The 24,005-nt window shown below is 35.0% G+C and overlaps 1 protein-coding gene across 1 annotated transcript; it reads right to left on the bottom strand.

The window, feature by feature from the left end:
- Positions 1-10,582: 10,582 nt before the first annotated feature.
- Positions 10,583-17,693, bottom strand: LOC134268571 (mucin-2-like). Its single transcript, XM_062750836.1, has 6 exons — positions 17,611-17,693; positions 16,884-16,979; positions 14,864-14,929; positions 11,968-14,283; positions 10,841-10,933; positions 10,583-10,684 (listed from the first exon to the last, which is right to left on the bottom strand). The coding sequence occupies exons 1-6, from the start codon at positions 17,675-17,677 to the stop codon at positions 10,662-10,664; spliced, it is 2,661 nt and encodes an 886-aa protein (XP_062606820.1). The 5' UTR covers positions 17,678-17,693; the 3' UTR covers positions 10,583-10,661.
- Positions 17,694-24,005: the final 6,312 nt, after the last annotated feature.

Genomic DNA, 24,005 nt, shown 5'->3' on the forward strand with positions numbered 1-24,005 from the left:
TACCTAATTTCGCTAATAAAATATTTTTTATTCTAATCCTACTTTCTATTGAAATCTATTTATAGATAATTATTTTTCAATTCTACTAAATCTCATTCCGAAATTCCATATATTTCTTGAGATATACTGAAATCAATTTAAAAAATGACGTACTTTTTTTCTTATGACCTTTTGACCCCATACCTGTATTTATACAGTTATAGATACGCATTCCGTCCAGTAGTGTTATATAAAGGAAAACATTTGCAAATGTAACTAGATGCTGTCATGAGACAGTAATACCCGCACTAAGGTGTTTGCCTCTAAAACACGCTCCTACATATTGGCCGGCTTTCCAAGGAAAAAGTCAAAATAATTCTATAATTTACATAGGCGTCGGAACCGGGGGAGGGGGGGGGGCTAGGGCCGGGGCTTTTTTTCCAAACATATACTTAGTATAGATATTGAACATTGCTTCATAGGTTTAGCCCCCCCCCCCCCCCACTTTCCACAGACACATGGCAGTATACATGTAGGTAAAAAATGGAAAAAGGTAGTGTATAGAAAACAAAATTATGGTACTGAACTTCGAATTCAACCCCCCCCCCACCCCCCCCCCCCCCCCCCCCCCCCCCCCCCCCCCCCACCCCACCCCCACCCCCACCCCCCGAAATAGGATTTTCGTGTTTGGGAAATTGATGTTTTCTTTTCTTTTTTTTTTTTTTTTTTTTTTTTGCTTGTCAGTACGAAAGCCCATTGAGCTCATTTTGGTAAGTAAAAAAAATAAATTTTTCGCGTTATAACGCGAAACTTTCGCGAATAAACGCGAAACTTTCGCGTTATAACGCGAAACTTTCGCGAATAAACGCGAAACCTTCGCGAATAAACGCGTAACTTTCGCGTTATAACGCGTAACTTCTGCAGTTTAACCAAGACATTTGCTAAAGTCTCAACTTTCTTTTGATTTTGTTATCAATTTTTTTTTTATTACAATGATAAGCAATTAAAAGCTATTTTAAAATTTGACTATCTTAGGCTACAAGTGTACTTTTTCTTCTTATTGACCGTCTTTACCGTCATGGATGGTCTTTCTCAGCGCTGTTCAAAGATTATGCGAGTTTTCCAAAAGTTAAACTTCAATTCCTATTATTATAAATATAAAGATTATGATTTTCGGGGAAAATACCCTTTCCGGTGTCTTTATTTATGCACTCTTTGAAAATTTGAAATAATTTTATTTTATAAAGAACAAGATCTCAGAAATGTGAAAATTGAATAGTAGATTTTCATTTGTCTCCGTTAGATTCACTCTAGAAATACGATATCGGAAAAATATTGACAATAATTCAAAGTGTACAAACTCTGCCGTATATACCTTAATAGTTTTAATTTTTGGCCCTACTCCACGAATTTCTCTATAATCCATCCGGATAAATTTATAATTATTAACAAGATACAATTATAATTGTTATTTAAAAAGCATCATATGGCCCGTCAAGCTCATGAAGTGATACACTGTTCATTTACTTTTAAGTTATGTTTCTATTGGGTAAAACTTTTAGTCCAAAATGATTGATTGCTTAATTTACTAGTGGTACAGTTGTGCATGCAGAAGGTGTAACCGATTAAAAAAACAGCCTGAAAAAAGTTTCAAGTGGAGATTTTTCTTAAAAAATAATCAGTCTAAAGAATTTCTTGAATTTAAAATTTGAAAAATATGTAAAAGAAAAAATCATTTTATCAATTGGTAAGGTTTAAAAATTTAAAAATAGAAGAAAATATTCTGATGACTAATCTATTCTATTCTCGAAAAATTCCTCAACTATATTTTATAAATAAGTTGCTGAGAGTTCCGGTCTGTTTTCTTGTTCTTATCTGTCAATCAAGATCAAGGTTCCTGGGTATCATTATTATATATGCATATTATTTCGCGAAATAACGCGAAAAAATCGCGTTATAACGCAAAAGTTACGCGTTTATTCGCGAAAGTTTCGCGTTATAACGCGAAAGTTACGCGTTATAACGCGAAAAAATCGCGTTATAACGCGAAAGTTACGCGTTTATTCGCAAAAGTTTCGCGTTATAACGCGACAGTTTCGCGTTTATTCGCGAAAGTTACGCGTTATAACGCGAAAGTTACGCGTTATAACGCGAAAGTTACGCGTTATAACGCGAAAGTTCCGCGTCTATTCGCGAAAGTTTCGTGTTTATTCGCGAAAGTTTCGCGTTATAACGAGAAAAATTTATTTTTTTTTACCTACCAAAATGAGCTCATTGGGCTTTCGTATGTCAGGTTTTTTTTAGAAGGTATAAAAATTTTTTTTTACACCTAGCCCCCCCACTTTGAATTTGCTTCCGACACCAATGATTTACATGTATTCATCAAACTGAGTATGAAAGTCTCAGACCCTGTGACCTATAACTCAGAACCTCTTATATTTATTTTACATGCTTAATTCATTATATACCAGTTTGAATTCTATTAATGATGTAAATTAGATTTTGATAAATGTTTTGCTCATAATAGGACCTTTTTAAATTTATTAATCCCCCCCCCGTGGACACCACAATCACACAGCACATACTGTTTGGAATAGGCTAGATGGAAAGTTTTGTTAAAACATCGTTTGTTATGAATTAATTTAAAATGTGTTCTTGTACTATACATGTTAACATGTGAATTTCTACATCACATCACGTTGCGTCACCCATTATCATATTTTTAGATTTAACACCATTTGGCACACCTCGGCCGATTCCCACTTCATCTGATAAGGTGACGGAATCGACGAAGGTTTGTCGAATGGAATTAGCAGTCTGGTGTGCATTGGATTAATTCATTTTGTGTTATAACTGGATTTATATTTCATGAAGTTGACGAGACAAACATGTATGGCAGTCGGTAAGTACAAGTTTAAGTATAGTGGGGAGTAAAATAAACCCAAACGATTAGGTTAAAGTTCAAAAAGGGTCAAAGATCATCGCATGGCACACTAGACGAATTTCATATTGTGAAGTTATCTGCCATTGTCGATGTGACTGCCAATACTGGTGCGGATCCAGAATTTTTTTTCGGGAGTAGGGAGAGGGGTTCACATCTCAGTCAAAAAATTTCCAGCCCAGAATTTCTTGACAAGCAGGAGAAAAAAAACTGAAATTAAATAAACAAAATAAAAACAATGATAGTGTGGTCAATGTTTTCTCAGTTAGGGGGAGGATGTCCAAAGTAATTTTTTATTTGCTTCAGTATATAGTCTTGTTTAAATAACAAAGCAATTTCCAGGGGGGGGGATGGGGGGGATTCCAATCTCCCTACCCACTCCCTGTCCCTGAAATAACAATCTATTTTGTGATTCCAATTAAATAGTATATTTTTTTCCATTTGACTAATTATACATATTTTGTTTCTTGTGTTTATATTATGTCTGTCTATTTGTCTGCAGAAATTATAACCTTGCCCATAAGTTTTAAGTGGGATGGGCTACACAAATGGCTTCTACATTTTATAGGTTTATTTCTTGTGACAATTAAGACCTTTTATTTGGGTACCATTAATTTTTACCTGAAATCCCTTGACCTAGGAAACACATTTTTACAAGAAAAATACCAAACTTTAAACTTGGCCTAAATTTTGATCAATAGGTGCTAGGGCTTTCATGCTTAACATGTGTATTCATTGTGAACTGTCAACAATTATAAATATGTTTGACCTTGACCCTAGAGTTTGAACCACTTAAAAAAAATTAACCTTGGCAATTAATTTTTGAACAGGAATTACTACTAACTAGGGATATCTTTATTTCACATGTGCATTCCTTGTGACAAAACTTTCTTCTGATACTAACAATTTGAATCCTTTGACCTTGAACTTTGAGTTTGACATATATTTGAGAAACTTCAACCTTCGCCATAGGCTTCCATACAGGGACATCAGTGTTTCACAATCACATCTTGTCTTCATTATTATTTGGTGGTGTCTCCATATGAGGGAAAAATTCCCAAGAGAGATGTATTCACAACAAACAAACAAATTACTAAAGAAAATATAAAACATGAATATGTTGGTCATGTATATCTTTGCATGAAAAAAAACAGCTTTTCAAATACTGCAACCATATTCTAACCCTTTCAAAACACTCATTTGAGCTTTTCTGGTTTCCTTAACATGTAACGTCTGTCGTGACGTGTCGTCCATCTGTTTGTCTGAAAACTTTTTACATTTTTAACTTCTCTAGAACCACTGGGCCAATTTTACCCAATTCATATAGAAATATGTATATTTGTATGTCAGACTGTCCATCTGTCTCAATAAATTTAACCTTGGTCATCACGGTCATATCTACTGAATATTAAACTTATGTATTAGTATTTACCTGTGAGAATGGCATGGTTTTTTTATGCGCCCGGATCGATAGATCCCAGGCGTATATTGTTTTTGTCCTGTCTGTTTGTCTTTTTGTCTGTTTGTCTGTTTATCTGTTTGTCTGTCTGTCTGTTGTCAACTTTAACCTTGGCCATAACTTTTGAACAATAAGAGATAGAGACTTCATATTTGGTATGCATACCCCAGTAATAAAGTCCTTTCAAATGACATCAAGGTCAATGACCTTGTGACCTTGACTGTGACCTATATGCTAAAAATAACTTTTTCCACTGTTTGTCATAACCTTTTAACCATAGGAGATAGGGACTTCATATTTGGTATGCATACTCCACTAATAGAATCCTTTCAAACAACATCAAGGTCAATGATCTTGCAACCTTGACTGTGACCTCTATGCTAAAAATAGCTTTTTACACTTTTTGCCATAACTTTTTAACCATAGGAGATAGGAACTTCATATTTGGTATGCATACGATATCGATAAAGTCCTTTCAAACGACGGCAAGGTCAATGATCTTGTGATCTTGACTGTGACCTATATGCTAAAAATAGCTCTTTACACTTTTTGCCATAACTTTTGAACCATAGGAGATAGAGACTTCATATTTGGTATGCATACTCCATTGATTAAGTTCTTTCAAATGACACCATGGTCAATGACCTTGTGACCTTGACTGTGATCAATATGCTAAAAATAGATTTTTTGAACTTTGTTGCCGCCGGGCGCATAGTGTTTCACAAACAAATCTTGTTTTTTTACCTGTGACCTAGAAGTTTGACCTACTTGCAAAAAAATTAAATTGTTATAAATTCATCATTTTGAAGGAGAAAAGTTAGGGCATTCATATCATAATGCATGTATATTATTACCTGTGATAAGACCTTTCCAAATAAATCATGATTTTTACTCTGTGACCTTGACCTTGAAGAGGTCAAGCCTCTACTTTTCAAAAATGTTGCATTTGCTTATAACTTTTGATTGAGATGAGATATGACTCTCACATTTGACATATACATTAATTACTCATAAGAATTCAAGGTGTTTCCCAGCATGTGATGCTTTTTTTTACCCCTTGACGTTGATGTTTTACATAATTTTCAAAATATTTAACTCTCCTAAAAGATGATAAGGCTTCTGAGTAACATTAAGGAAGACTTCAGGGAAGACAGGGCTTTTTTCACAAAAAACGTCATTTTTCGACCCATATTTGACCCCCCAGGGTAAAATCTTAATTCCAAAACCTTACTGCACATCTACCTGACACCACCAACCATCTCCCAACAGATGATTAGGCTACTGTGTAAAATGTAGGAGAAGTTCAGGGAAGACGGGGCTTTTTGCATAAAAAATGTCATTTTTTGACCCCCATTTGACCCCCCAGGGCAAAATAAAAATTCCGAAACCTTACTGCACATCTACATGACCCCACCAACCATCTCTCAAAAGATGAATAGGCTGCTGAGTAAAATGTAAGAGGAGTTCAGGGAAAACGGGGCTTTTTGTGTAAAAAACGTTATTTTTCCACCCCAATTTGACCCCCCGGGGCAAAATCTAAATTCAGAAACCTTACTGCACATCTACATGACCCAACCAATCATCTCCCAAAAGATGATTAGGCTACTGTGTAAAATATAGAAGGAGTTCAGGGAAGACGGGGCTTTTTGCATAAAAAACATCATTTGTAGACCCCCATTTGACCCCCCGGGGCAAAATCAAAATTCCGAATCCTTACTGCACATCTACATGACAACACCAATCATCCCCCAAAAGATGATAAGGCTGCTGAGTAAAATGTAAGAGGAGTTCAGGGAAGATGGGGCTTTTTGCATAAAAAACGTCATTTTTCGACCCCCATTTGACCCCCCGGGGCAAAATCAAAATTCCGAAACCTTACTGCACATCTACATGACACCACCAATCATCCCCCAAAAGGTGATTAGGCTGCTGAGTAAAAAGTAGAAGGAGTTCAGGGAAGACGGGGCTATTTGCACAAAAAACGTCATTTTGACCCCCATTTGACCCCCAGGGGCAAAATCAAAATTCCGAAACCTTACTGCACATCTACATGACACCACCAACCATCTCCCAAAAGATGATTTGGCTGCTGAGTAAAATGTAGGAGGAGTTCAGGGAAGATGGGGCTTTTTGCATAAAAAACGTCATTTTTTGACCCCTTTTTGACCCCCTGGGGCAAAATCAAAATTCCGAAACCTTACTGCACATCTACATGACACCACCAATCATCCCCCAAAAGGTGATTAGGCTGCTGAGTAAAATGTAGAAGGAGTTCAGGGAAGACGGGACTTTTTGCACAAAAAACGTCATTTTTCGACCCCCATTTGACCCCCCGGGGCAAAATCAAAATTCCGAAACCTTATTGCACATCTACATGACCCCACCAACCGTCTCCCAAAATATGATTAAGCTACTGTTTAAAATGTAGGAGGAGTTCAGGGAAGAAAAGTGTGACAGACGGACGGACGGACGGACATGAGTAACAACAATATACCCGAACTTTCTTTAGAAAGTGCGGGTATAAATATACTGTTTTAATGCAACTGTTTTCGCTTAATTATTAAAATTAAACAAAATTAAGAAATTATAGCGATAAAAATGTAATTACAATGTTATATAACTGATTTTTTAACCGATTTTGCAATTGATAGGTAGGTTGACGTCGTTGCAGTGTGTTTTTGACGTAATGATAATCTGTAGCTCTTAAAGAACAGGGTAATAAAAATATTATTAAAAAGAATGTAACAAACATATGCTCTTGAAATTCCAAAACATAGAAATTAGAGAATATCTCCAATATCTTTATTATGTTTTCATGTGAATCCATTGTATACGTCAAATTTTGTAATACTCTTTAAAATATATAGAAAAATTTGCTATTTTTTCATTTTGAGATGCCAGCTCTGGTAACAAGACGGTAGAACTTTGTGTTTCTTACATATCTTGTATAATATGGTATTACTCATCAAATATCATAATTTGAACAAAATGTCTATTGCAGTATTTGTATAATTTGCTTTAAAGTGCTAAAAAATTTAAAGTGCTAACAATTGGCATTTTCCTACATAATCTTATAGTAAATGCACCTGTATTTTGAGACGGTCCCTCAAAAATACCTGGACGGTAGATTTTCCCAAACTTTGCATGTACATGTATACTAACTATATGTAGGTATGAGTTTGTGGAGGTACCGCTGATAAGAAACGGGTTGTGTTGCTTTGCCGTGTTGAATAAGTTAGCCAGGGAGCGGTTAGTACAGGTTTCCTTTTTCCGAGGTTTCATGGCTATTTGTTTCTGTTAAGGTTTGTTGTGGTACAGGGAAAACCATCAAATTTGGTTTTTCTCACAGGCCTTTAGATCGCTTAGAAAAAAAATTGAGTTGTTGAAAAAAAATAAAGGTATGGAACTCTTTTCATGGGGTACCCACTTTCGCCAAAAAAATTCTTTTAAATGCTTTACAATTTTACTTTCTATCCATATCTATCTAAATATAAACAATCTTCATTACTACCAAAGTTCATTCCGTAATTCCTTTCACTTCTCGAGATATTCTGTAATCAATACCCAAATTGACATTAATTTTTTTACTCGACATCAATCTCTACCCAGAGTTATCGTTCGCTTCGCTACAACACCTCTGTCAACGTCTAAATGCCAAGATTCTTGGCAAAACTTACTTTTACCGATTGCATCATAAATTATCAATGTAAAACTTTTATACTTTTGCTTAACATATGAAATGAAAGTTTATTTATGAGAATTGGAATCAGATATCACTTTTTCGCCATATCTTATCGGGGATTATTTCTCGGCAGGATATTACGAACGTGGAAAATTTAAAACGTATTGCCGATAAATATTAACGTGGTTTAGTTTTTATAGACAAACAACTTGCAGCTTTGACACATAAATAGAAATGTAAAGGTGTTTATCTTCTTGTGGGCAATTTTAAACAACATTTAAAATAAAAATCACGTCCCTCCGCTTCCGTACTACTTTTCAGACGTTAACAGAGGTATAAGTGGAACGAAAACTCCGGGTAGAGATTGACTCGACAACAGCTTGGGCCTTCACTAATTGTAAAGCGGGAACGACGGGACAAATTTTCTCCGGAATTTAGTCTAAACTCTATGAATATTTGTTCATTTGCATTCAAGCTTTACAAGGTCTTTCTTTAATTTGATCATATGGTGTAACTAAGTTACAAACAACATTTTAGCAGTCTAATTTTGTTTTGAAAATCAAAAGGTATTTAATGCATTCCGGGAAAAACTCTTTCTACCATGGCTTCATTTACAAATGTACATTCATAATCAACATGGCGGTAGTTTTTATCATCTCCCTATGGAGATGACACATTAAGATTGTATGCCGGAAGTGAAGTCCTAGTTTAAGCCTCCATTTATCTTTCGGGAGTCCTCGATGTTTTACAGAGTTCCAAGTAGCCTGCAAACTGGTTTTCTTTTAGAAGAACTAGCTTAGGGGTGTGTGATCTACTTTCGGTTTAGGCCTATTTGAAAGCCAAGGAAAATTTAGAAAAGAAGAACGATGCTTATAAATATCTATAGTTTCGGTGTGTCGTATATATATTGATCCTCAATGCTATGCCTTATTAAATTGGTAAGCCACACAAGGAGAATTGACAATGACGTGATTTCTATATATATATACTCAGTAGATTTGTTGACGCGAAGGGAAAACTGGTTCTCGCACAATAGAACAAGCTTACAATTAGATTCTACAAAAAAGGAATGAAGAGTGGTCAACTCTAATTTTATGTGAATTTTTTAGTCTGTAATTGGATTTAGTAAATTAATTCCTGTCAAACTTTAATGATTACATGTAGCTGCTTTTAAATGAATGATAAGTATTGTTGATAATTCCGTTCGTATTGTGTTAAGAAAATATAGTTCAAGGAAAGTATTTGAATTTAAGTAAATTGTAAACACCCAGAAGCACAAATACCGCTAGAATGAAATTTCACCAAAAATCGCCTTGGGTACTCTCGCAGACGTCCATGCTTTCCATATATATACTGCGGCCAAAAGAAACTGCGTGCTTTACTGTGGAGTTTGCTGAATAAGTCATTTGGGAACTTCAGGTGTAATAATCAATATATTCATTGCATTAAAATATTTCCCTTTCTGTTTAATTTCTTTGACATTATTGATACCAAAGAGATGACATTTCAGGCTTTCTGGAAAGCCAAACTTGTTTATGTAGACGTTTTCAAATGAATTTTTCGCTAATGGAATATTATTACAGATTTAAGGTTACAATCTGGAGTAAGAAATTGTTGATAGATATTGCAAATACTATTCAACTCTTTGCTGTACTTCAGACACCGTCTGTTTACATGTGAAGGACCAGGGGCCCAAGCTAATATCGAGTAAAAGAAAGTACGTCATTTTTTAAATTGATTTCAGTATATCTCAAGAAATATATGGAATTTCGGAATGAGATTTAGTAGAATTGAAAAATAATTATCTATAAATAGATTTCAATAGAAAGTAGGATTAGAATAAAAAATATTTTATTAGCGAAATTAGGTACCCATGGTAAGAGTTCAATACCATTATTTTTTTACACACACGTTTTTTTAAGCGATCCAATGCAAAGGCCTGTGGTTTTGCTAGAAAAATTGGAAATTTATATTTTTCCAGTCAATAAAATCGAAAGAGGTATAAATTATGTATTTTTTCATAATTCATTTTTGTTAATTGCATACGATTTTATCATTTCAAAATTCGATTCCATAAATTTTAATTCATATTATACAGGCAATTTAACCTTGGATTAAGAAACTTTTCTGTAAATCTCCTGATGCTAAAAATATAATTAAGTAATCAAAAGAGCTAGTGATCGTTGTCTCTAAGACAAATTTCTCTCTCTCTCTCTCTTCATTTAATTTTCCAAACAACACTGTTCCTTTTAAAACAAATGAGCAGTCACACAGAGAAAGGGGGTCTCTCTCCAGTGTTCCCTGAAAGTTGATTTTTATTATAGGATTATTTATAGTAGTATATGATGATTTTTGTCTTTCGTTGACAACAAAGATTTGGATGCGTGAAAAATTAGGCCCTGATATATAATCTTACACAGGTATCCCAGACACAAACCTAATCAGGTGCAATAACACAATGCTTCTACCTTATCCTACACATATAGAAAACATCAACAATATTTTCAAGCTTTATTTTTTAAAAATACAGTCAAGTTGGTCAAAACCTTTAGTGCCATATTGTGATCCTTATGGCTTGCTGTAGCACGGGGAACGGCATTTCAACCGGAAGTAGGCGGTGTCACTGAAAATAAAGAACCAAATAACGAGTTAAAATTTTATTTACTACCACACAGTAGTAGTCACCAACAAGACAAAAGGTCACGGCGTCAGTTTACTTACTACCATACTTTTTGTAGACACAGACTGGGAAAACGTCACGTGATCAAAGTTTACTTACTTCCACACAAGCTGTAGTCGCAGATGGGACAAAAGGTGATCATATCAAAGCTCCCACACGCTACCGGACAATTACTTGGGAAAGGTGGGCAACCTGAAAAAAGTAGAAAGTTTTTCAATAAACATTAAGATGAACCATTAAAAAATAGAGAACAAACTCTTGATAATTACCCTTCAAGGTGTTATGCCAGGTCTAGTTGATGAGATGAAAATTAGTATGCTTATTATTCTTAATATTTATCCCTTATAATGCTGAATGTTTTTGCCATGATCAGCGACTTATGGCGTTGCTTTGAATTGTTTCTATCGTCTACCTGAGGTGTTGTGCTGAGTTTTGTTATGGAATGTCATCTACCTAGTAAGCACACCTCTGAGGTTTTGTAGGTCCATGTTTGCTCTGCTGTTATTTTTTTAATGTTTAATGGACTTTTAAGCTCGAAAACTTTTCTTCAACTCCAACTACCTTATTGCGTTTTGCTTTGTTTTGTTGCAGCGAGTACTTTAGATTTTGTGCTGTATCTCTTGTTGTGTTGATATGAATACTTTGCGTTTTATTTGTATAATGACGTATAACTAAAAGGACCTGAAAGCTTTTGGAATTGTTATCAAGCGCTGTTTTTTCAAGTGATGAAGTTGTACATGTGCTTAATGTATGGAAGATTTTGATGCTTCTATTTTTGTTGTTGTTCAAAGCACTTGATTTCCTAATCCAATTGTTCCAGTTTTTTTTTTTACCTGTGACCAACCTGTAGTATTTTCTAATCAGACTGATCCGTTTTTACCTATAACCTACCTGTAGTATGTCCTAATCAGACTGATCCGTTTTTTACCTATAACCTACCTGTAGTATTACTTAATCAGACTGATCCGTTTTTACCTATAACCTACCTGTAGTATGTCCTAATCAGACTTATACGTTTTTTACCTATAACCTACCTGTAGTATGTCCTAATCAGACTGATCCGTTTTTAACCTATAACCTACCTGTAGTATGTCCTAATCAGACTGATCCGTTTTTAACCTATAACCTACCTGTAGTATGTCCTAATCAGACTGATACGTTTTTTACCTATAACCTACCTGTAGTATGTCCTAATCAGACTGATCCGTTTTTTACCTATAACCTACCTGTAGTTGTAGGCACTCCTGTTGTTGACGTCCTAACTGTTGTTGTTTTCAATGAGGGTGGCACAGTTATTTTTTCTGTAGTTTTTAATTCTGGTGGCATGGTTATCTTAATTGTTGTTGTTGTCGGTGTTGTTGTCGTGGTAGTTGGTGTTGTTGTAGTCGTCGGTGTTGTCGTGGTAGTTGGTGTTGTTGTCGTCGTCGGTGTTGTCGTGGTTGTTGGTGTTGTTGTCGTCGTTGGTGTTGTTGTCGTCGTCGGCGTTGTTGTCGTCGTTGGTGTTGTCGTCGTCGTCGGTGTTGTTGTCGTCGTTGGTGTTGTTGTCGTCGTTGGAGTTGTCGTTGTTATTGGTGTTGTCGTCGTCGTTGTTGGTTTCGTCGTTGTCGTTGGAGCTTTTGTCGTTGTTGGGATAGTCGTTGTTTTTAAGGTTGTTGTTTTTGCGGGAGTGGTCGTTGTTTTAAGGGTAGTTGTTTTATGGATGTTGTTGCTAGATGTGTGGTTTGTTTGGGACTGGCTGTTGTTTGAATTATTGGTACTACTCGAATTGTTACTATTATTAGAAGTGTTCATGGTGTTAGAGGTGGAGGTATTTGACGAGGTCTTGGAAGTTGTGGAATTATTAGAGTTGTTTTTTGAATTGTTCACGTTGTTTTGGGAGTTATTGCTTGAAGTGTTAGAATTGCTTGAGGAGTTAGTTTTAGAGTTGTTTATGTTATTAGAGGAAGTTTTGCTGGAAGTGTTCGTGGAATTAGAAGAGCTGTTATTAGAATTGTTAACTGTGTTAGAGTTACTATTTTTTGAATTATTCATGTTATTTGAAGTGTTATTTTTCGATGTATTCATGTTATTTGAGGTGTTATCGGTGGAATTGTTAGTATTGGTCAAGGGATTATTTTTCGAAGTGTTCGTACTGTTCGATGAGTTTTTGTTGGACGTGTTCGTGCTATTGGAAGAATTATTGTTTCCAGAGATGTTATTTTTAGATGAGCCGTTATTCGTGTTGTTACTGTTAGCATTGGAACTGCTATTCTGTGTGTGGTCGTTGTGAGAAGAGCTGCTGTTTGAGAAGTTATTCTGGGATGAACCGTTATTTGTAGAATAACTGTTTGACTGGGAATAGTGTTGATTGCTGTTAGAAGTGTTGTGAGAACTGTGATGACCATGGCCGTTAGGAAGGCTGCTGTTGGAATTGCCGCCATTTTGTGAGGAGGTGCTGGTACTGCTGCTACTACTGCTTGAGCTGCTCTGAGATGAACTGCTGTTGGAGAAATTGTTGCTGTGAGAACTGGTGCCATTGTGAGGATGTTTGTTGTGGTGGTGGTTATTCCCGTGATGGTGGTTGCCGTTTGTAGTATTTTGGTTGCCGCTGTTGCTGGAGAAACTGCTTGAAGAGGAACTACTGCTGGACGATGAACTGCTACTGGAATAGCTAGAGCTAGAACTGCTACTGGAGAAGGTGTTGCTATGAGAGGAAGTGTTGTTAGTGAAAGTACTGCTGTGGTTGGAATTGTTGTTTGAGGAATTATCATGTTTAGAATTGCCGCCATTAGCGTGATTGTTCTTAGAGGAGTTGCTCTCTTGTGAAGTACTCGAGGTTGCTGAATTTTTCGCTGAGGAGGAAGCAGCGATAGATGTGGTGCTTAATCTAGATGTCGTGCTCTTATGAATAGGAGTAGTGGTTTTGATGTGATGGGGCCGTGATTTTGTAGTGGTACTAGGCTTTGCTGTAGTGGTTGTTGTCGTCTTTGAAGTAAGGTGTAGTCTTTTAGTTGGTTCAGTCTTTACAGTAGTTGTTGGTTTTTTCGTTGTTGTAGTAGTTGTTGACTTCGTTGTAGTGGCTTTGGTTGTTGTAGTAGTAGTTGAGGTAGGGGTAGTTTTTGTTGTAGAAGATAATGTTGTAGTTGGATTTGTTTTTGTCGTAGTTTTCTCTGTTGTGGTTGTTTGAGGGGTAGTAGAAGTGGTTTGTGTGGCGGTGGTTGTTTGAGGAGTGGACGTAGTTGTTTGAGGGGTGGTGGTAGTTTGTTGAGTGGTGGTGGTGGTAGTTGGTATGGAGGTGGTTTCTGGAGTTGTCACGGTTGTACTAGTAGAATGAGTACCATGATGATGAGCGGGGTCTTTACATGGACATGGGACATTTTCTGTCGTCGTTTCTGGTGGGTTCGTTGTTGTAGTTACAGGAGGAGCGGTAGAAGATGGGGGAGAATTTGTCATAGCCATAGGGTTCCAGCCGATAGGCATTGGTTCTCTCTGTCCACAAGTAGAACATCCACTGTTAGGAATATTCAGCATCAACTGAAGCATGATGCCTTTGTCCTTGCAATCTGCGTAAAAATTAAAATACATGACATGAAATATATAGAGAAAAACGAGCAGTATTCAAGGTCAAAGGTCCATTCAAACAATACAAATCAGTGGAAGAGCAAACGCGGACTTTTCAAACATAAAATGTGCTATTGAGGAATTGCCAACCCCATGCCTGCTTTTTTTGTTTTATTAAAAATTAACCCAATTATTAACTTTCAGATTACAGACATCGGAATTGAAAAATGGCATAATTATTTACCAAAACAACTACAACACGTTTTTGATTTACAGTGCTACATAAATTACTATGTGAGATGATTTCTTATTTAAGTTAATAATTATAGATACAGATATATGCGTGTCACTGTAGTTTGTATGGAATATGTTGCAATAACATAATGTATTGCGAGAACTTAACATATAAAGATTTTTCTAAGACATACTTTTTTTGTTTTACATGAGATACGTGTATTGCATTTCTTTATACACGGGAAAAAGGTTAGGTACAATGATACTTGTTAAGATGTATTATTTTAATTCTTTTAAAAATGTGAGAAGCTTTCTTTTCCTTTGACAACAGATAAAGTGAACTCTTACCTTCCTTCAGTGGACTGACATACTGCGGTACAGCTGCACCGGAAGTCACCTGTTGTTTATCCTCCCCTTTAGAAATGTAAAATAATTTTAGAAAACTAAGTATATTTAAAAAACAAGAGGCCCATGGGCCACATCGCTCACCTAAGAACTGTGGCTAGGAAAAAGTAGAAATTGGTTTATTATTGAAAAGTTTAAACCCAAAAGTAGTCCCATGACCAATTATGGCTTTGCTATTCTTGAGAAGAAGATTTTTAAAGAATTTTCCTATACACTTTTATGTAAAAAGTTTGGTCGGCCATTGTGGCCCTGCCCTACCCCCGGGGGTTATTATTTGAACAAACTTGAATCTACACTACTGAGGATGCTTCCATATAAATATGATCAATTATGGCTTTGTTTTTTTTTTAAGAAGAAGATTTTTAAAGAATTTTCCTATATATTTCTGTGTAAAAATTGGTCGGCCATTGTGGCCCCGCCCTACCCCTAGGGGTCATGATTTGAACAACCTTGAATCTACACTACCTGAAAATGCTTCCATGTAAGTTTCATCCTTCCTGGCACAGTGGTTCTTGAGAAGAAGATTTTTAAAGAATTTTCCTAAATATTTCTATGTTAAACTTTGGTCGACCATTGTGGCCCCGCCCTACCCCTAGGGGTCATGATTTGAACAACCTTGAATCTACACTACCCGAGGATGCTTCCACATAAGTTTCATCCTTCCTGGCACAGTGGTTCTTGAGAAAAAGATTTTTAAAGAAATTTCCAATATATTTCTATGTAAAACTTTGGTCGGCCATTGTGGCCCCGCCCTACCCCCAGGGGTCATGATTTGAACAAACTTGAATCAACACTACCTGAGGATGCTTCCTTATAAATATGATCAATTATGGCTTTGTTATTCTTGAGAAGAAGATTTTCAAAGAAATTTCCAATATATTTCTATGTAAAACTTTGGTCGGCCATTGTGGCCCCGCCCTACCCCCGGGGGTCATGATTTGAACAAACTTGAATCTACACTACCTGAGGATGCTTCCATATAAATATGATCAATTATGGCTTTGTTATTCTTGAGAAGAAGATTTTTAAAGAATTTTCCTATATATTTCTATGTAAAACATTGGTCGGCCATTGTGGCCCCGCCCTACCTCTGGGGGTCATGATTTGAACAACCTTGAATCTACACTACCTGAGGATGCTTCCATATAAGCTTCATCTTTCCTGGCACAGTGGTTCTTGAGAAAAAGATTTTTAAAACATGCCACCAAATTTTTGTTAATTCCCAATTATCTCCCCTTGAATGAGGACGTGGCCCTTCATTTGAACAAACTTGAATCCCCGTCACCCAAGGATGCTTTGTGGCAAGTTTTGTTGAAATTGGCCCAGCGGTTCTTGAGAAGAAGTTGAAAATGTGAAAAGTTTACAGACAGACAGACAGCTAGACAGACGGACGGACAGACGGACTACAGACAAAATGTGATCAGAAAAGCTCACTTGAGCCTTCGGCTCAGGTGAGCTAAAAACGAATAATTGTATAATTTTCGAATTACAATAAGAATTGAATTTATATATATATACAACTTTTAGAATTCCACGAATAGGCTGTAAAATCACACCAATTTGTTTAAAAGATATTGTCCTAGGAATTATTTTTGTGATGTCAGTAACAACAAAGTCTAACAATAGCAATATCAGTAATTCTAAAAATATATTATTCAACATTCTAAATGTCAATGTCGTAAAATAATTTGATATTTTTATCTTAAATTATTGTAAAATATAGAGTGTACAATTTATATCATCATTATTTTTTTTTTATGCATAAAGGTTTTGTTTTCTATGAAAATTTTCATCATATATATATGTAGAATTAACCCCATTAATGCAGAACTACATTATTAAAAAAATATAAAGAATATACGGCGTTTAACAGCAAAAAATCAACAGAAAGCTATCAAAAACGAAAATCAAAATCGTAATTTACGTAAGGCCAGTTTATAAAATCAACAGTAGTAATTCTTACCAATGCAAACAAAACATCCAGTGGAGAAGTCGTATTTTACGTTAGGACAGTTGACACTGACCGGGGAACATACGCCCTGTCTAGACAGAGTAAATCCTGGAATCAAACAAATCTTTCATATGAAAAAGATAGAAATACATGTAATGAATAACAATTTATAAATGAAAAAATCGGAAGGAACATAAAATACGGATCCTTAGTAATTCAAGAGATGGGATCAGATGCCTTGGAGGAGTAAGCATCGTTAAAATGTAAAAGATGGAGATGCGTGAAATAAATAGGGATTCATTTCCTTAAATCCATTAATGATGTTTATCTGATCGAGCATTAAAAAATAAACTATGAATCAACACATATTGAAAAATTGTAAGAGCAAGATTGTAGTAAATCTAAGGAATAAGTCATAACATTTACATCAACCACTAAACAAAGAATTAAGAAAATCAGAGACCCAAAGATAATGCCATAAATGGACACTTTTGACTTGAGTGTTCGGTATACAGAATACAGTAACCAATTTAGTTACCAATATATAAATAATGAATTCTCCCCTTACCTCTAGTATTCTGTATACGAAATACACCAATCACGAGAATTACCAATGTAAGACTCCAATAGATAAATAATGAATTATCCCGTAAATCTAGTGTTGTGTATACGGAATAAACTTACCACTAGAATTACCAATGTAAGACTCCCAATGGATAAATAATGAGTTCTCCCTTACCTCTAGTGTTCTGTATCCGGAATACACTAATCACTAGAATTAACAATGTAAGACTCCAGAGGGACATGATGAAGGGTTAGCTGTATCTATAGAGTGACACCGCTCCATTAGGAGGGTCAGGTCTTATGGTAGTAAGATGGCGGTATCAGGCGCGCGCCAGTACGCGATGCCCCCTTCATATTGATACGGAGTCTTGATAAAGACACCAGCTGTCTTGTGTAATATGTACTGTTCAGCACTCACTGGTCATTTGTAGACTGGACAAAGTTAAGAAAGTTCGAAAAAAATTAAACTCTAATTTGGTCGGTAAAATGACCTTTTTATAGAAATGCAATCTATCATAAGGTCAATTTCTAATGATGTATTGCAAATCAACTGCATTCTCTGCTATTCGAAGATTTATAAGCATGACATTATGATTGAAGATCAATAAATTACACCTTGATATTTCAACGGAGTTTTCTATATAGTCGATCATAGCAAGGAGGGCACGGCGAGTTTGATCGGCGACAGGGGATATTAAGACCTCAACTGCAATTAATCTCACTTCTGTTTTTGAAAGTCCATGTTTGGTCTGCTCCCTTTTTGTAGTATTCAAATGAACTTTAATATTCTTTATTGTCTCAAGAATTAAAAAACAATCTGACAGCAATTTTTTATCTTCGTTTATGTATATTTTGTTCTCCATATACTTCCGTATCTACTTTGATATTTGATATTTTAAGGTCAATTAATATATAAAAATATTCAACAAAAAAAAAAACACATAGAAAATCAAAAGAAGATCATAGTGACCTACATTACAGCTGACTTGTTTTGAGAGCAGATGGTGCATTGATTGACAAAGTTCGGTGATTCTTAACCAATTTCTACCCACGATATTTAAAGACAGGCATAGAATTTGGAAAGTAAGTTTACATTGACCTACATGAAACACATGGAGATAACAAACAATATTCAAGCTGAAAAATACAATTTTCTGAGCAGAGGAAACACGGACCTCCAAAACAACAGACGTTGGATCAGTTGCAAAAGAGGAGTGAACATCCCCTGCCGACAGATGTGTTTCTTGTCGTGATCTGGAAATAACTGGAAAAATTTGTTGGTAACTCCGAGGAACAACGATGACGTTTGATCTTAAAGTGTCCGTCTATTACTCTAATACATTTTGAAGAAAAATGCCCAAAAATCTTTAAAAAAAAAAGAAAAGAAGAAAGTAGGTACCTGTGAGCATCTTTTTATATAGTTACGTTTAATGGACCCAAGATGCATCAGCTCACAAGGTTTGCTTATTTTAAATATCTGAAGTTATCCCAAAAAATAAAAATACTATTAATATTCAATCGTAGTATTCAGTTAACGGTACATTGACGACCGTCAATTGATCATTAGTTTTATTTTTGCAATGCAAGAAGGATATGGAGATGACGAACAGTATTCAATCTAAAATTCCATAAAACAATACAAAATAGGAGCAGAAAAAACACAGACCTCTGAAACATCAGAGGTGGGATCAGGTGCCATGGAGGAGTGAGCATCCCCTGCCGACCGGACACACCCGCCGTGTCGATTCGGTCGCCATGGACACACATAACATCAATCCAGTCTCCTAGGACCGGTCAACCCCGCAATGAGACCATTGTCATGATCGAGCGGATAGAAAAATCCGCACACGATTCAGTGTGTGAATATCAATTACGTGAGTAGACATAGGTCAAACTATATAACCTTTAAAATTTATTTTCAGTATTTTGTATTTTTGCAACCTGAAAGCATCAATATAATAGTACTGAGTTTTTTTTTTTTGAAAACCGATATGAAAAATGCCATTGTTCTTGTTATTCAATAGGCACATTTCAATTTAACAGAAAAATACATCTAAACATTCAATCGCCAGGGTCACACAAAACATCAATTCAGTCGTCATGGACACACGAAACATCAATCTAGTTGTCATGAACACACACAATATCGATTTAGTCGCAAAGGTCACACAAGATATGAATTTTGCCGCCTTGGACACAAAAACATCACTTCGGTCGCCATGGATACACAAAACATTAATCCAGTCTCCATGGATACAAAAAACATCAATCTACTAGACGTAGACACAAAAAAAAGTTTTACTTGTTGTTTTTAAAATAAGATATTAGATTGAGAAAAACTAGTAATTATTAGTAATCCATTTAGTCAGAATAGCAAGTAAATGACTATCATGGTTAGTAATTGTAAACATAATTAGTAATAAGGATGAATTCATTTACTTATAAAATGATTTACTAAGTATCAATAGAGTTACTTAAATTATAGGAATTGTATTACTTTAAGTTAGTAAATGAACTACTCATTTTTGTTAAATTATTATTACTTAATTCAGAGATAATATGCTTTCCATTTACTAAATTTTATGAATTATTACTAAGTAAATGAAATTCTGAAATTAATTAAAATCTACAATATTATTACTTAAAAGAATACTAAGTAAATGAAATACTTATCATATTTACTAAAATCGACATTATTTACTAGAAACACTGCAAGGTACCCACCCTCTGACATGTGAGTACTACTCACAGATTTCTTTATCAGAGTTCCCTAATTGAGCCCTCTGAATGGTTAAATAGAAGAAATCTACTTATGATGGAAACAATTATACTTTCCATTTCTTTTGCCAATTTCTTTGTAACTGTTTTATTATATATAACAATAAAACATTTGATTCCAACTTCGAAAGCCTTAAAAATTGAATAAGTTGTATTTTTTTAAGGACCATTTTAAAAATGGTTAAACATTTCAAGTACTTAATATCGCATTTTTATTAGTGTGACTTTTTTTTCACATGAAGGTATATTTAGATGAAAGATAACTCCTCCTCACAGACATTTAGTGATAAGACTACCATATTTAAGTAACTACTGATCTGAATTCCCCTTGATTTAGTAAATAAATTTTTGTTTTAAGTAAATCAATTAAATACAATTCAAACATGCAAGATGTGTTTGTGAAACACCTATGCCACTGTATGGCAACATAGCAAAGGTTAAACTTTTCTTAACTGCAAATTTAATTATTGGGATTTCTTGATATCTCCAAGGTCAAAAGGTCAAGGTTATTGGTATCAAATGAAAGGTCTTGCTACAAAAAAATACATATGTGAAATATGGAAACACTTGCCTCAACCCTTCAGAAGTTATGGTCAAGGTTACCAATTTTGAAATGTAAGTCAAACTCCAAGGTCAAGGACAAAGGGACAGAGTTGGTGGTACCCAAAGAAAGGTCTTGTCACAAGGATGAACTATGTTAAGTATGAATGCACTAACCCTAATCCTTTTAAAGTTACAGTCAAGGTTTGCTTTTTAAAAGTGGGTCAAACTACAAGGTCAAGGTCAAAGTTCTTGGTATCCTATAAATGGTCTTCTTAAAATGATTACATATATGTAAGTATGAAAGCACTTTTCCTTACCGTTAAAAAGTTATGGCCAAGGTTAAAGTTTTTTCCCAAGGATTGAAATCTCCAGGGTCAAGGTCAAAATTTCATAGTTGTTGGTATTCAATGAAAGTTCTTTCAACAAAAAATATATATGTGAAGTATAAATGTCCTGGTATTTACTGTTAAAAAGATTTGGATAAAGAATAAGTTTGAATTTTTTGTGTATAAGGTCTTGTCACAAGGAATACACGTGTGAAATATGAAAGTTATAGCTCCGCTAAATCAAAAGTTATGGGCAAGGTTAAAGTTTCTGCGGATAAACAGAGAATCAGAGAGACAGCTAGACAGACAGACGGAAACGACAAAAACTATATACTCCCGAAACTTCGTTTACGGGGGCATTAAAATATTAATTATATAGTAAATAGTGGTGAAATGTAAGTATTAAAGACCAAGTAAAGTTATTACTTATATACACAAATTTAAGTAAATATAAATTACTAAGTAAAACTTTTTAGTGTGTAAGTAAAACAATTTTTTAAAATACAAAAATCAAGTAAAACATTTGAATCTAGTAATTGACATATATTTCAGTAATTGATTTTAAATTTTAAGTAAATGCTTAGTAATTATCTATTACTAATCTTTGTTATTTCAAGTAAAAAATGACTACTAAGTAAAACTTTTTTAAGAGTGACGAATTCGGTCGCCATTGACACACAAAATATCAATCCAGTCCACATTGGCATAATCGCACATAATCGCGTCTTACCTTAAAAGCACTGTACAAATATTAACGGTACCACTGCAATCTTAAGATGGGCTATCCAAAAAAATGTCTCAAGCAAATATTCATGTATGGTACTCCAAACAGTATTGATAGAAAGCTAGCGCCTTCAAAGTAATGATTTCTCAAGATGTCATTTAATGGTTGTCCATAGCGGTATTTTGAACGTGCAATGTACATTGATACTCACATGTGATAATGGCACCAGCTGTCCGGCTTAATTCTAAAGGTCACTGTTTGATCAGCTGATGTAAAAGCGTAAAACATTCGAGATTTCAAACATATAAAATGCCTTTTTCGTTTTTCGATTAAAATGATGTCACTGTGTATTCATGACGGAAAACTGACAACTTCCGGTATCAAAAAAACTGAAAATTAGCAAAGCAATAAAACAAGAAAATTAAAAAAAAATAATGATTTGAACGTTTCTGCAGTTTATTCTAGTCATTATCACAGAAACAGTACGCGCAGTAATTTTTATCAAATTTCAGACATCTTTTTGGACAGCCTCGTTCTACTGCTGGACAAACTGAAAGTGAAAATAGAAATTATAGAAACGGAAACAAAGGAAAGTTTGGTGCACATAAACCTTTGAAAGATATCTATTTTCTTTGAGAATGCATATAACGAATCATTATTCACATACCGTTTTCTTTATCAGGTGTATTCGTTTGGCTATCCGAAACTATTTCTGTTTTGCTTTCTGTTGTACAAACGCATTTTGGACAAAAACTGTCATCAAGATTCAAACACGAAGACTCACAATTTCGAATTTCCTCTGTTATCTTACAGACTGCAAAAATACAGGAGGAACAGAAATACAACAAGAAAAGAACGAAATAAGCACAGAGGGAAGCATAAAACATGTGACAGTTTTGTAAAAAGTAGAAACAAAAATAAAAAGAAAAAAATTAAGTACCCATTTGCAATGAACTTGTAGATGCTGTCTCTGTACTAACGGTTGAGGTAATGGCGTCTTTTGTTACCTTGTTTGTATGTCGGTGAGTGCAAGCGCATACAGGACACAAGTTGTCAGTCAGAGTAATGCAGTCACTTGGACAGTTAGCATCTAGCGGCGCGCATTCTTAATTTAGAAAAAAAAAATTTCTGACATAACTCTGGTAGGATTATTAGATTAAACTTCAAAATTTCATCTTTTTATTTATTGAATATACACGTATTACTTGATTTTGATGCAATAATATCATTACCAGTCACGTGACTTACCTATATCCGGGTCAGTGGATTTGAAGACTTTATCAGAACAGCCACATACGGGACAGTGTGAGACTGGGTCGATCACGTGACACTCAACTGGGCACGAGGCTCCAACATTAGCACAATCTGTCAAAAAAACCATAACATTTTACTTCATATTACTCTAACCCATTACTGTTAATAATCCTACGAAAAAGAGAACTAAATTTTTTTAAGCAACTCACCGATGGAATATATAATTCTTGAAATAAAAATAAATGCTTTATTTATATTTTTTAATTTTTTTCCTCTGCATATAAATGGGAAATGAGTATTTATGAAATAGAAAACAGATGGGTTTTTTTTGTTTTTTTTAGAGATGCTCAATGGGAAACATAATATGTGAAGTTGATATTTAGTAAACATTTGTACATGTTATCTTTTATATATTTTCTCCTCAAGTCAAACTGCTCACCTTTTCCGTTATTCTGTCCTCCGTTTCCAGTTTCCTGAGGTTCACCAGACAAATGAGATATCAGAGGCACTACAGTTGTTTCTAGTTTTACATCAGATGAAACATTCACAAGACCCGTCCCGGGATGTAATGAAGGACTGATGGTTTGTTGAAGTGATGTTTCTGAGTTATTGACCTTATGACCTTTCTCTGATCCTTGTTTCTGTGATTCTTTATTGTCCACTTTATTAAGATCTCCATTGATTACCTCTAAATGACTCTGACCTCCAATGTGAGCTAAAGTGTACAGCACCTGTTGAAGTGATTGATGTTTTTTCATTCCATCAATTAGAATCCTAAACAAGTCCGCTCCTGTTAGATCCATTAAACTTTTGGCACTAGGGGAACCACTACTTCCGGTTCCGTTAGTTTCGGTTAACACAGTTAAGCTGGAATTTGAGTGCACATTCCCGCCACTTTTGTCGGATGTGTAGCCATTTTGACCTTGGACACTTAAAGTGCCCTTT

Source organism: Saccostrea cucullata, unplaced genomic scaffold, assembly GCF_032062105.1.
Source record: "Saccostrea cucullata isolate Sc308-1 unplaced genomic scaffold, CSIRO_AGI_Scuc_v1 ctg9146, whole genome shotgun sequence".
Taxonomy (NCBI): domain Eukaryota; kingdom Metazoa; phylum Mollusca; class Bivalvia; order Ostreida; family Ostreidae; genus Saccostrea; species Saccostrea cuccullata.

What these genes read in the sequence shown, in the direction of transcription:
- LOC134268571 (XM_062750836.1), bottom strand. Translation starts at nt 17,677, where the DNA reads ATGTCCCTCTGGAGTCTTACATTGTTAATTCTAGTGATTAGTGTATTC. An exon ending in CCGGATACAGAACACTAGAG is followed by an intron (nt 16,980 to 17,610) that starts GTAAGGGAGAAC and finishes GTTTGATTCCAG; the next exon opens with GATTTACTCTGTCTAGACAG. An exon ending in AGGAGTGCCTACAACTACAG is followed by an intron (nt 10,934 to 11,967) that starts GTAGGTTATAGG and finishes TACTTTTTTCAG; the next exon opens with GTTGCCCACCTTTCCCAAGT.